Here is an 11,315-nt window from a genome sequence, read left to right on the forward strand (position 1 = left end):
AAAGGTCATATTCAGGCACTTGAAACCATATACAGTCCTTGTTTGTCATGCTACACAAAGAATGTCTTTGGTCCTTTTCCCTCCCAGTCAGGTCAGCTGAAACCACAGTCAGAACAAAAAAATGACAAAAAAAAAAAAAAGTTTGGTTTCGTAACCAGTATTTACATTTCATTAAGACACGAGCCTACATCAGACACAAACTGAAAACGTTCATATATAAAGCCTTCATATTTTTCCATATACATCCACATTGGTTATGAAATACCAGAACAAAAAGGTATAATTATAATGGCTCATATTAGATTTCTTTTTTTTTTTACAGCAGTGTTAATTGATATAACTTAGTGGAATATTTTTGATACAAGAGTTGGCAAAACAACAAAGTTGGGGGTCAAAATAACAAAGCTACATTGTTACAGGGATACCAAGCACATGACACCCTAAAATCCCAATGCATCAGCATCCATCATGTTCTAGCTTCAAGAGCTCCATCGCTGTTATAACTATACATTACTGAAACTTGTTTTATGTCTTCAGCTGTCGCATTTCTAACACAATTCAGTCGATTTGCTAACATTTCCCACTTGCAGCAGGTTTAGATGCTTGAGCATATGTAAATTTGTGCAACTGGCTTTCTTATCATCACTTGTTTAAAAAAATCGTTTAATAAAATGACATTAGTGAGAATCATTCAACACAACAGGAAAAATATGTAAACAGAACAATAAGGTAGTGAATTGGGCTGTACTGTAAATATGCAGATGATCAGACAGCAAGACAGAAGATTCTTTTATGCGCTGGGTCAATAACAAGTTAAACTTTGTGTAGTTGCTAATAGCTGTGTGACCTATAAATTGAATGTTTAGGGCACAAAAGTTTTTTAGATGAAAATGCCCTGAGCAATAAGTTGGCAGTTAGATTCCTTCCTGTCTGGCCAAACCTTAGTACATGTCATTTGCCTCCCTCCTTTCCTTCCGATCTTCACTTTCCCTACCAAATTATCCTTTAAAAATTCAAAACAAATCACAGGCACACGTTGAAAATATAATTTCCTGTTTTGAAACGCAAGTTCATCTAACAAAACAAAGACCTATTCCGTGAAGGCAGCAGAGCTAGAAACTTAAGATGTACAGCTCACAGACCCAGTAAATAGCTTCACACTGAGAAGAATGGATTGTCTTCTACAGCCAAGGCTGTTCGACACAACACTGACCCCTTACAGTGAACATTTCGGTTAATGAATGTTCTGCTTACATCAAAGTAAAGGTTCAAAAAAGAAACATAAACTTTCCACGCAGTGATAAAAGACACTGCTCAGCTGCAAGGCAGCCATGTTTGATAAGAGTTACTGCACGTAGCCATGGGTGACTGAACTTGCGCCACGTAGTAATTGCTGAAGTTGACGTCTCTGACATAGGGAGCAGGCTGGTAGTAGCAGGTGATGTTGGACAGAGCGGGGATGGCATTCTGTTCGGCCATTACACGCAACGCCAGGGCAGAAATAAGAGCCAGCGTTTGCCGGCGCTCGTGTCCCATCAGACACACAGTGCTTTCATCCACCACTTGTCTCAGAGTCACCAGATACTCATAGCGCTTGTCCTCCATGCCCGCAAAGTGATTCTGCAGATATCCCTCCAGCTTTCTCTGCTGCTCGCTTATGTCGGGGAAGTCGATGAAGAAGCGCGAGCACATGTAGCGCTGCATCTGTTTCATCTGAGTTGCGGAAGATGGATGGAAACCGCGCACCAGCAGGTGGCAGTACTTGAGCAGGCCGCCGCCCCGGATCTCTTCTGGACTGCGGGTCGCGATGGTCTTGGAGCGGAGGTGATCCAGAGCTTCCTCAAAGTCTCCATACATACTCTCTCCCTGGACTGTAGGGTGGAAGGTCTCGGACATGGCTGTTTCCGAGCAGCGGTCGAACAGCAGCAATGAGTCCAGAGTAATCTGGAAGGAGTCGACGCTGAACTCGAACTGCCTTCTCAGAGTGTCCACAAACTTCAGTTCCACGTTTTTGCCAGTGTTGTTGGAAAGTGAGATGAGGCTCCAGCGATCTGTCTCGTTGCAAACTTTCACCAGCTTCTGAACATATGCCTCCTTTAGGGCAAGGGCTGTGATTCGATCTCTGCATACCCCTTCGGGCAAGAAGTCCACCAGGCAGTCCAGCACCACGTCCTTCACCAGCCGGAAGGTTTTGTCATCAGTCAAACTCAAGCCAAAGATCAGGTCCAGGTCTTTGTAGCCAAGGCCGTTGTCCTCATGAAGTACGTGGCTGGCTGCTGAACCATTCAGCTTAACATCACGTACCATCACGCCATGCTCCTCCAGTCGAGCCCTGACCACCTGAAAGTAAAGACACAGAGAAAAGACACAAAATGAGAGACTAAACACTTTATTAGGTTTATTGTGAAAGTAGAACGCACAATAAAGCATAAATTTGTAATTGAGTTTGATTAAGTTTAATTATATATTTTTTTAATCTTTCCTTGCATAATAAAGTAGTTGCTATGTTTTATTATTGTTTAGGGCTTACATGAAGAACACATCTCTGGAGTGAACGAAACGCTGCAGCTTTTTTAAAGAGCAACTGGCACTTAAGTGACTACTTATTGGTGTAGTCTCTCACTCAAAGAGATGACCTCCATTTACATTATAAAGTGACAGACCAGCGACAGCATAAGCAAGAGCACCCACAAACATCCCTCTGGCAACAGAGCTCTCTATAAGTAGACGGGCCAAAGCCAGATTGCCAGGTGACTGCGAATGCGTTTCCCCCACTGCACCATAAATTCCACTTAACAAGTGAAAGATCCCAGATTCAGTCCCAGGACGAGATACCAGTCCCCTGAGGGGCTGTGTTAGAAAGTTTATCTGGTGTAAAAATCTGCCAAATCAAATACGTGGAGTTACTCACCGTGGTGACCTCTAGTGAATAAAGCGGGATTTATGGTTCAGCAGGGGTAACACATTTACAGTCCTCAGGCAGTCTGAGGACGGTCCGTCTACCCATAGAGAGCTTTTTTGGTGATGGAGGCAGTGTACAAAATATATACCACAACCGGTGTGTGGGCTACTCTTGCTTGGGGTGTAGTTAGTCTATCAGCCAGCTGCAGACACAAGCAAAGTTACAATATACAAGTAACAAGAATTGAAACCGAGTAAAACCAACTTTTTTTTTCATGGTTTTCCCATTCCTGGTGAACTCCGCTGTGACCCCTAACCCTATTCCAACCCACCTGTCAACTAATGTATCTTCAACAGGCACATAGGTCATGCACATCCAGCGACGCACTGTTAGGATTTTGGAGAACAAAATAGGAGCACATCTAAAAACCCTTCTCCGCTCACTGTGCAACTAGAACCGTGTACGCGGACAGATATTTGTGGCACCATAAATTACGCTTCAGGGAGCAGCTGACTGTAGCTTTTTTTTTATCTCAAAAAGCTGCTCCACAGAGATTAGATGTGGAAAAGATGCGGCATGTCTGTGCTTGACAGGTGTAAGTGACTCATAAAAGGAACTGTTGAGCTTTGAACTTTTAAACTCATGAATGTGGACCAAATTGAAAAAGGTGTTTATAATGTTATTGGAACACACTGTACAGATGTACTGCTGTGGTTCTTGGGAAAATTACAGAACTACAGGCAGTTAAGATCTTTGTGCTTCCTGTCTGTTACATCACTCAAATCACACTCAGGGGGTGGGGGGGGGGGCAACTAACAAGGCCAAGTCTGAAGAAATCCAAAGCACAGCTGTTCACAATTCATTAAAACGCTCTCACTATGTTATGGGAATCTGATGTTACTGTTCAATGGTGTGATGTCTCTTCACTGAATGCGTAGAGACAAGCAATGCCTATCCAGTCAGGTAATCCTATATACTGAAAGAGAGTATAACCATAATGCTACGTTTAACCTGCAAAAAATACAGGGCACACATACTGAATGCTAAAATTTTACTCTAAGCCTTAAGCTGAACTCTAACCCTGGACAAGAATATTAGAATGTATCAGAATATGTCATTTTTGGTTTTATTAAACTTTTCTCCCATATTTTGTCATTCAGGGAACAAATTTAAAAAAAAATGATTCTGACACATCAAAAAGTCGTTGGTTTTGTTTTTTATTCCTAGCTACTGTTTTCACTAGAACCATAAATTAGTCGATCAGAGAGACAAAACACTTTAAAACCCTTAACTAGCTACGCACACAGTCTAATCCAACCCAGAGTGAATTTAATAATCCTCAAAGATTCCTAAAACTCATATTTCCACATGCATTTTGTTGTTTATTCCACCTAATTCCAAGTGAATTAGGTCAAGTTGTGTCCTGAAGCCATTGTTTTAATGACCACATCTGGTAATCAGCACATTAGCTAGAGATAGATCACATAAGAAGAACTGGATGAGAAAACTTGTTACTACTCCACCTAAAACCCCAAATTGGTGTTTTCATGAACTTGTTTATTTATATTAAACAAACTAAATAAAATTATTTAAAAAGAAAGCTAATTTCAGTTACTGCCTCATTCACAAGCAATTACCACAGCCAGTAGTTTTGGATACTTGATTTTTACACCAGAGGTCCTTTCTAACCCAACACTGGAGGATTTGTGTCTCCTCCCAGAATCAAACCAGGGATATTTTGCTTACTACTTAAATGTGTAAACTACTATACTATGGAGCCACTAAATATGTAATGATTATACCAAGGCAATCTAACATACAGTATCATGCACTGTGCTTAATACACAGACAATGAAATGCTACATGTCCTGACAACTGAATGGTAGTTTCTTAAAAACTTTTAAACTACAGATTCTGAAAAAAAGCAACATATTTCTAATAATTCAATCAGTTTGACCACAAATCCAGTATACTTCTAGTTTTCTGTTACCTAAACCTAAACGAAACAACAAGCAAACACTTCAAGAGCAGCCAAATATATATAGTATATTGTGCTATTAAATGAACTAAAGAAACCCCATTACTCCAAAATCTAATGAGAAAAGGTAGAGAGAATATTTTTGCAGAGAGAAATTATGCAGGATTTCAGTCCAGTGGACAAGACTGCAGAGATTTTTTTAACCTATCCAAGGGAAACCCACAGAAAGTATTTTCACTGACCTCACACTTAAACAGTTGGTTTGAGTTAACAGCACACTATAATGTGTTTGTTTGGGAGTCCCAAAAGTAGTGTATGGGGAAGTACAGCTGTGCTAGCCCCACAGAATGCATCCTTTACCACTCATAAAACAGGATGGTACATTTCCCAAATGACTCACCAGCACCTGATGAGAGCCTAACACTTACAGTGATGTAAAAACACATTACAAAAAGAATTGCAAACACACCAGACTGTCTGGTGTTGACAACGCCTTGGCGACAGTCTTTCCACTTTCCTTCTGGCATCTTAATAGTTTCCTTGACTATTTCATTTAAGCTGTGGACAAAGTGTGTTTTTATTATAGCTGTTTGAAATGACCCAGCCAGTTGCCAGCACATAGTCCCCTGGACGCCAATGAGAGCTCTGGGCAGTGAGACAGATTATCCCTGTGCCAAGTAAATGGCGACATCAAATGAGGAGTTATGGGTCCCTGACCTTCAAATCCACTCCAAGACTAACCCAGCCAGTCAGTAGTACAGTAGCTTGGCAGACAGCGGGGGATGCTGATGATGGTTTTACTTCTGACTTGAAATGCTTCCTCAAATTTCTTATGCACGGGTGCTCATTTCACCTGTGCTCTTAGACAAGAATGGGTTGTGTGCTGAAACATGATGCTCTTGTGATAAAAGTTTTCAAAGAAGGATTCAGTTTCAAGGATTCACTTAAGTTTTAATGTCTCAGTCCACTCAAACTTTATTTGATAGGAATATATCCAAGGGACCAATTTGGGGGGACTTTTGCTGTATTAGATGTCTGTGCCAGCCATGTAAGATTAAACTGGTGAGAACCACTCTAGTGTATGTGGATTTATTAGTAAAAACCAGTCTTACTAACCTCACAACCATCTGACTTATCTCATATAAAATCACAAATTAAAAGACTCGGATACAGCACTGGAACAGAATCGTAATAGTTTAGGTGTAAGCAAGTAAACTGTTCAGTATGAAAACTTGAGGTGGAAAAACTAGTAATTAAAACTTATACACCCGCAACTCTGTATTTTTTAAATTTCATTATGTTTAACACTTAGTTTGTTTGTTTTTTGCCAACCGTATTTTATAACAAGCTATCCTTGCCTATGGCATTGTAATTATTTTTAGCTACTTTAAATATAGTTATACTTAAAAGTAGTCTGTGTATTTGCATTTTAACTCTAAAATCAAGCAAACCAAAACAATAATACCAAGAAACTTTGGTCTTTGAACTCCTGAGTGTTGATTTTTTTTTAGATAACGTGATAACTTGATCCAACCTCGATCCAACCTAGCTACCAAGTCTGAGCAGCATACACCTGAGTTCGCTTTCTGGGATGCAGTAGAGTACACTAGCTGTAGCAACTAACCCTGTTGGCCATGAATGGAACCATAACCATGTTATCAGCTAATCCAGAACTCACTGACTTCTTCCTGTGGTTTGCATTCACACATTTTGGTTAACTTGCAGTTTTCTCGTGTCAAAAGAAGCCAAACTACAGGAAAAAGCTACAAGTTTACAAACACAGCTGATTCAGACCAGAGTATATGAACTATAGGTTTCAAAAGATAGATTCACTTTATAAAATTTTAATTTGTACCACAAGATGGTTTGATGTAACCTTTACTGTACCAGGTAATTCATTGAGAATGCATCATATTTACAAATACAACCTAGAAAAAGGCATTGGGTGATGAACAATTTATTATAAAGTTTGAGTAATGACAGAGAGTACCCTTAAACATTTTTTAATGTATGGGTTTTAAAATGTAAAAATAAAATCTACACCTTGTGTGTTCCAGATATAGCTATTGCCCTGTCCACAAAAGAAATGATGGGAAGTTTTAGTTTGCAAACTTTCAATTTGAAATTAAAATGAGCAGACAGAAACTCCAACTCATGAATGGAAAGCCCAGCCAAAGAGATACCATCAACACTAAAAAAAAAAACATTCAGCCTAGAAATGAATGTTCCCAGGTTACCTCCTCTACGGGAACTGGGAGCATGTGGTGTCTTCATGTTGCTCGGTCCCAACAATAGCCTACTGAGGAGTTGGTTTACAGTCTGGCAAGGGCAACAGCGGCTCAGGCGACTGCTCTCCATTTACCACAGTAACACTTTGTCATGCCCAACCCTCAAGCCCACTGTTATTACAGGCACTAATCCCATCCTCATATTCTGCTTCAAACCCAGGCCATTCGCTACTGTCTGGAGAGTGGAGTAATGTTTCAAGGTTTCATGAAAAATAAGAACCCATACCTCTGCCTCCACATATGAACCCATTCAACAATTTACGTAACTATGATGCATGCGTCACGTAATCTGCGTTTTTCATCATGTGATATGATGCTCCTCGGTATGTAGTACACTGGGTGTGTGTAGGTTTAGTCTGCTGAGAGGGATATCACAGGATCTGGCTTTGAGCTGTCAACGTTCACAGAAGTGTGAGTAATGGCAAAAGTTTTCCTTCACTGCTCCCAGGGTTCACTCACAACCAGACCACAAACAGATGTTATTTTAATGTGGATATTAGACAAATACACTGTTAAGAGATTGTCCTGTGACCCTTTGGGACTGTGATCCATCAGTTACTTCGCCCAGTATGACAGAACAAAATACTAGTGTGGCTACAAAATCACTTAGGGGGATGACTTTGTCTGATGGGAAGGTTGAAAAAGTGGCAAACTAGTGGTTTTGAATGTTGCAGCCTATTTACTGTGAAACACCCCGCATTACTGTCAACCATTTGATAGTGGCTTAAATCACAAAACTTTTTCCCCCTCCAACCACACTGCCACTGGTTTCCATTCATGGCCACATGGTATAAAAATCAACTTGCAGACATTAAGTCTTTCAACAGGGAGCATTGTGTCGCTTCATTTTTTTTTTTGTCACGATATCTGCATGGTCATACAGAACACAATTTCAAATCAGTCTACACTTATAGATGCAGTGCCTTCATGGTTTCCACTAGAAAGGTTAATCCTGACAGGTTCAGCTGCCACAGAGAAGGTGGTTTCAGGGATTTACTGTTGCACTCAATTGATATATTTCTGTAAATGAGCTGTTTCATCTGCGAGTAACAGATCAAACAGTTGTTAGCCCACTTTATAGCTTCTACCAGCAGACATCTTAACATTTCACATTTGGCCAAAAAAACAATAGACCTCACACTCACAGTGGATAAGATCAGCTAAGCTGCCATAGCATTTGCCAGGTTCTTCCATACTTTTTGAACTGCTTCGTAAAGATTTGAGCTGGATGTGTGTGACTTCTTAACTACACATTTAAACAATTTTGTTCTTACTTGAAATCCTAATCTGCTCAATTAGTTTTTATTTTATTAACAGCAGCAATAGCAGCTATGTGTTGGTTCAAAGATGTTATGACGCCACCTCCCACAGCTACATTAAGTACTTTCCCAGATTTTCTTAAACACATTTCCAGAAACCGTGGCTCCACTTCTCAAAACTCAGAACACAAACTACACATCTAGTGTAAAATGAAACACACCACTCAAAACCATCTTATCAAAACTTATTTCTTCCACGGAACAAAACAATACACACAAGCATATTTATGTCAACTGAACTAACAAGAGAATTTTTAGAATTGCTTTCCGCTGCCTCCTCCGCCTCTCGCTCTGCCTCTTCCTCTATAAAACACCTGTATACGTCACTTGAAGCCTCTTTCACACAATGACACATGATCGAATTGTTCTTCAAATTGAGGCTGAACAAGCACAACTGCACAGTTTCTTCTTTAGTCACCTTTTCCACTCACTATGTGTTTATACACCTCTTTGTATTATTTATTAATAATAATAATAATAATGGATTGGATTTATATAGCGCTTTTCAAGGCACCCAAAGCGCTTTACAATTCCACTATTCATTCACTCTCACATTCACACACTGGTGGAGGCAAGCTACTATTAGTTATTATTGATCACTGTCTTCATCCACTCGCCCCAACCAGTTTCAAAAGATGGTTGCCTCTCTCTGAGCCTGGTTCTGCCAGAGGTTTCTTCCTGTTAGTAGGGAGTTTAACCTTGCCACTGTCACCAAAGCGCTTGCAAATACATAAAATACATACATAAAATTGAACTGAATCGAACTGAATTAACTGGGACTTAGCGTGTTGCATTTTGTAAGCCAGTGTTCCTATGTCAACAATGTGCGCAAATTCATGCAAACTGCATTCAGAGATTTGCAAAACTGACAGTGGAATAGTGCAGAGTTTAGCTGGACGGAGGCACGTTGTTTGTAGATGAGCTTCATGTTTTCAGAATTGTGACATCAATGAGTGATGTCACAATTGCTACATCCATCTTTTACATAGAGTCTATAGTTTTAGTAAGTTAAAAAAAACTTTACTGGTGTTTTGGGTTAAGCAGTATTGAGTATGCCAACGTCTTAGCACTCAAACACAATAGATAAAGAATATTCTGGATAAGAAATTTTCTTAAGAATTTAATCCGAAAGTTCCACAAAAAGAATGCAGGCTCATTGTAAGAAAAAATGGTTAAGGTCCCTTATGACTAGAGGACTATGTAATGGAAGAAAGGCATCACAGGGGAGAGATTACATTGGTAGGCCTCTTTGATTATAGGGGTCTTTGAAATGTGTGTGTGTGTGTGTGTGTGTGTGTGTGTGTGTGTGTGTGTGTGTGTGTGTGTGTGTGTGTGTGTGTGTGTGTGCACGCGCAAGGTCTTCCCTCCCCCATATGAACACTGTAGAAAATATTAATCATTCAAGCAACACATGAACCAGGATTACAGGCTATTAATGTCCGGAAAAACTGCAGCCCACGCAAATCCCCACATGTTCCAGTTCTAGTAAATATACTGTGGTGTGGTCATTATCTCACAGAAACTGTGAAAAAGGGACTTGCGGAGGAGAAGCACTAGTGAGTTAGTGGAAAACTGCAGTCACAGTGTCAGATCATCTCCACTAATGTGTCTGACTGTAAGTGATTGAGTATCTTTTAAAGTTTTATCAGTTCTGCCACAAATCCTAATTACTGCAGAAAAACAGCAGAATGTGGCGCAAACAGAATATTTCAATATGTAGGCCTGATTTTGATTAGCCGGGCTTGTTTAGAAGTTATGTTACTGTGTACCTTTGGAGCAAGTGAAATCTCATTGACTCCACAGTCACTGCAAAATAAATATACTGCACTCACCCACTGTCAGCAGACTACTGTAAACTGCTATTTTCTAATTACTAAAAACTTTATTACCAAGATGGCATATGACACAGTTGTGAGCAACAGTGGCGGAATATCTTTATATATGCAGAGCATTAAAATTGCCTTTCACCCAAAAAGGTAACACACCTTGTGTCAAATTAATCAAAATAACAGTTTTTCATTAATTTCTTTCTTTTTTTTTCTCTGTTTGTTGAGAATAGGGCGATATGGGGATACATGAAACTAAGAGAAGATGTACTTTTCCCTCTTCTCTGTCACTTCTGCTTCAGTGCGTTTTATTAGATAGCAAAACGACTATGAGAGAGCTAGTGAGAGAGCTAGTGAGAGGGGTCTCACCTGAACGATCTGCCGGGGCTGCACGGACAGCGTGGGGAAGTTTCCTCGGCCGTGGATCGGTACGCTCTCTCCAAGGATGGAGTCCAAACGCCGAACCTGATCCCATGACAGCACGCTCACCCGCCGACTCTGCTCCGAGACATCACCGGAGGACATGACGACCGGAGGCAACGGGACGTCCAGAGAAAGTGTCGTTGCACTGTTAGAACAACTTGAAGCAATTCTCCTCAAACGAGGAAGAGCCGGTGATGTTAGGGCGACAGTGGGTGTGAAAAGCTCCCAGTGCGTCTCCCTCTCTCACTCTCTGTCTGTTCTTGTGGAAAAACTTTCAGAAAGCTCCAAAATGTGTTAACTCTTTTAGAACATCGCACATTCCCAGAACAAAACTTCCTGCGCCTGCGTCGCTCTCTGTCTCCACTGACTGTCTGTGCACATTAGAGCCTCCTCTGGACTCGCCCGGGGTTTTAACCGAGCAGGGATTAACGGGCGCCACCCCATTGGCTGGCCAGAGCCTTAATAATGCTTCAGCATACAGACTGCACTCCGTTTGCACACAGACCGGTGAACACCTACTTCCCTTGCGTCACATGGCATGTTCAATGACTGTAGGAAGTATAGTAATTACTATGTGCA

The 11,315-nt window shown here is 40.6% G+C and overlaps 1 protein-coding gene across 1 annotated transcript; it reads right to left on the reverse strand.

Moving 5' to 3' along the window:
- Positions 1-1,314: 1,314 nt before the first annotated feature.
- Positions 1,315-11,006, reverse strand: tent5bb (terminal nucleotidyltransferase 5Bb). The gene is made up of 2 exons (XM_085346018.1): positions 10,683-11,006; positions 1,315-2,340 (listed from the first exon to the last, which is right to left on the reverse strand). The coding sequence occupies exons 1-2, from the start codon at positions 10,836-10,838 to the stop codon at positions 1,315-1,317; spliced, it is 1,182 nt and encodes a 393-aa protein (XP_085202144.1). The 5' UTR covers positions 10,839-11,006.
- Between the last annotated feature and the right edge of the window lie 309 nt (positions 11,007-11,315).

Source organism: Diplotaxodon limnothrissa, linkage group LG22 (assembly GCF_057381915.1).
Source record: "Diplotaxodon limnothrissa isolate DT_005_m linkage group LG22, D_limnothrissa_male_GT1.1, whole genome shotgun sequence".
Lineage (NCBI taxonomy): Eukaryota > Metazoa > Chordata > Actinopteri > Cichliformes > Cichlidae > Diplotaxodon > Diplotaxodon limnothrissa.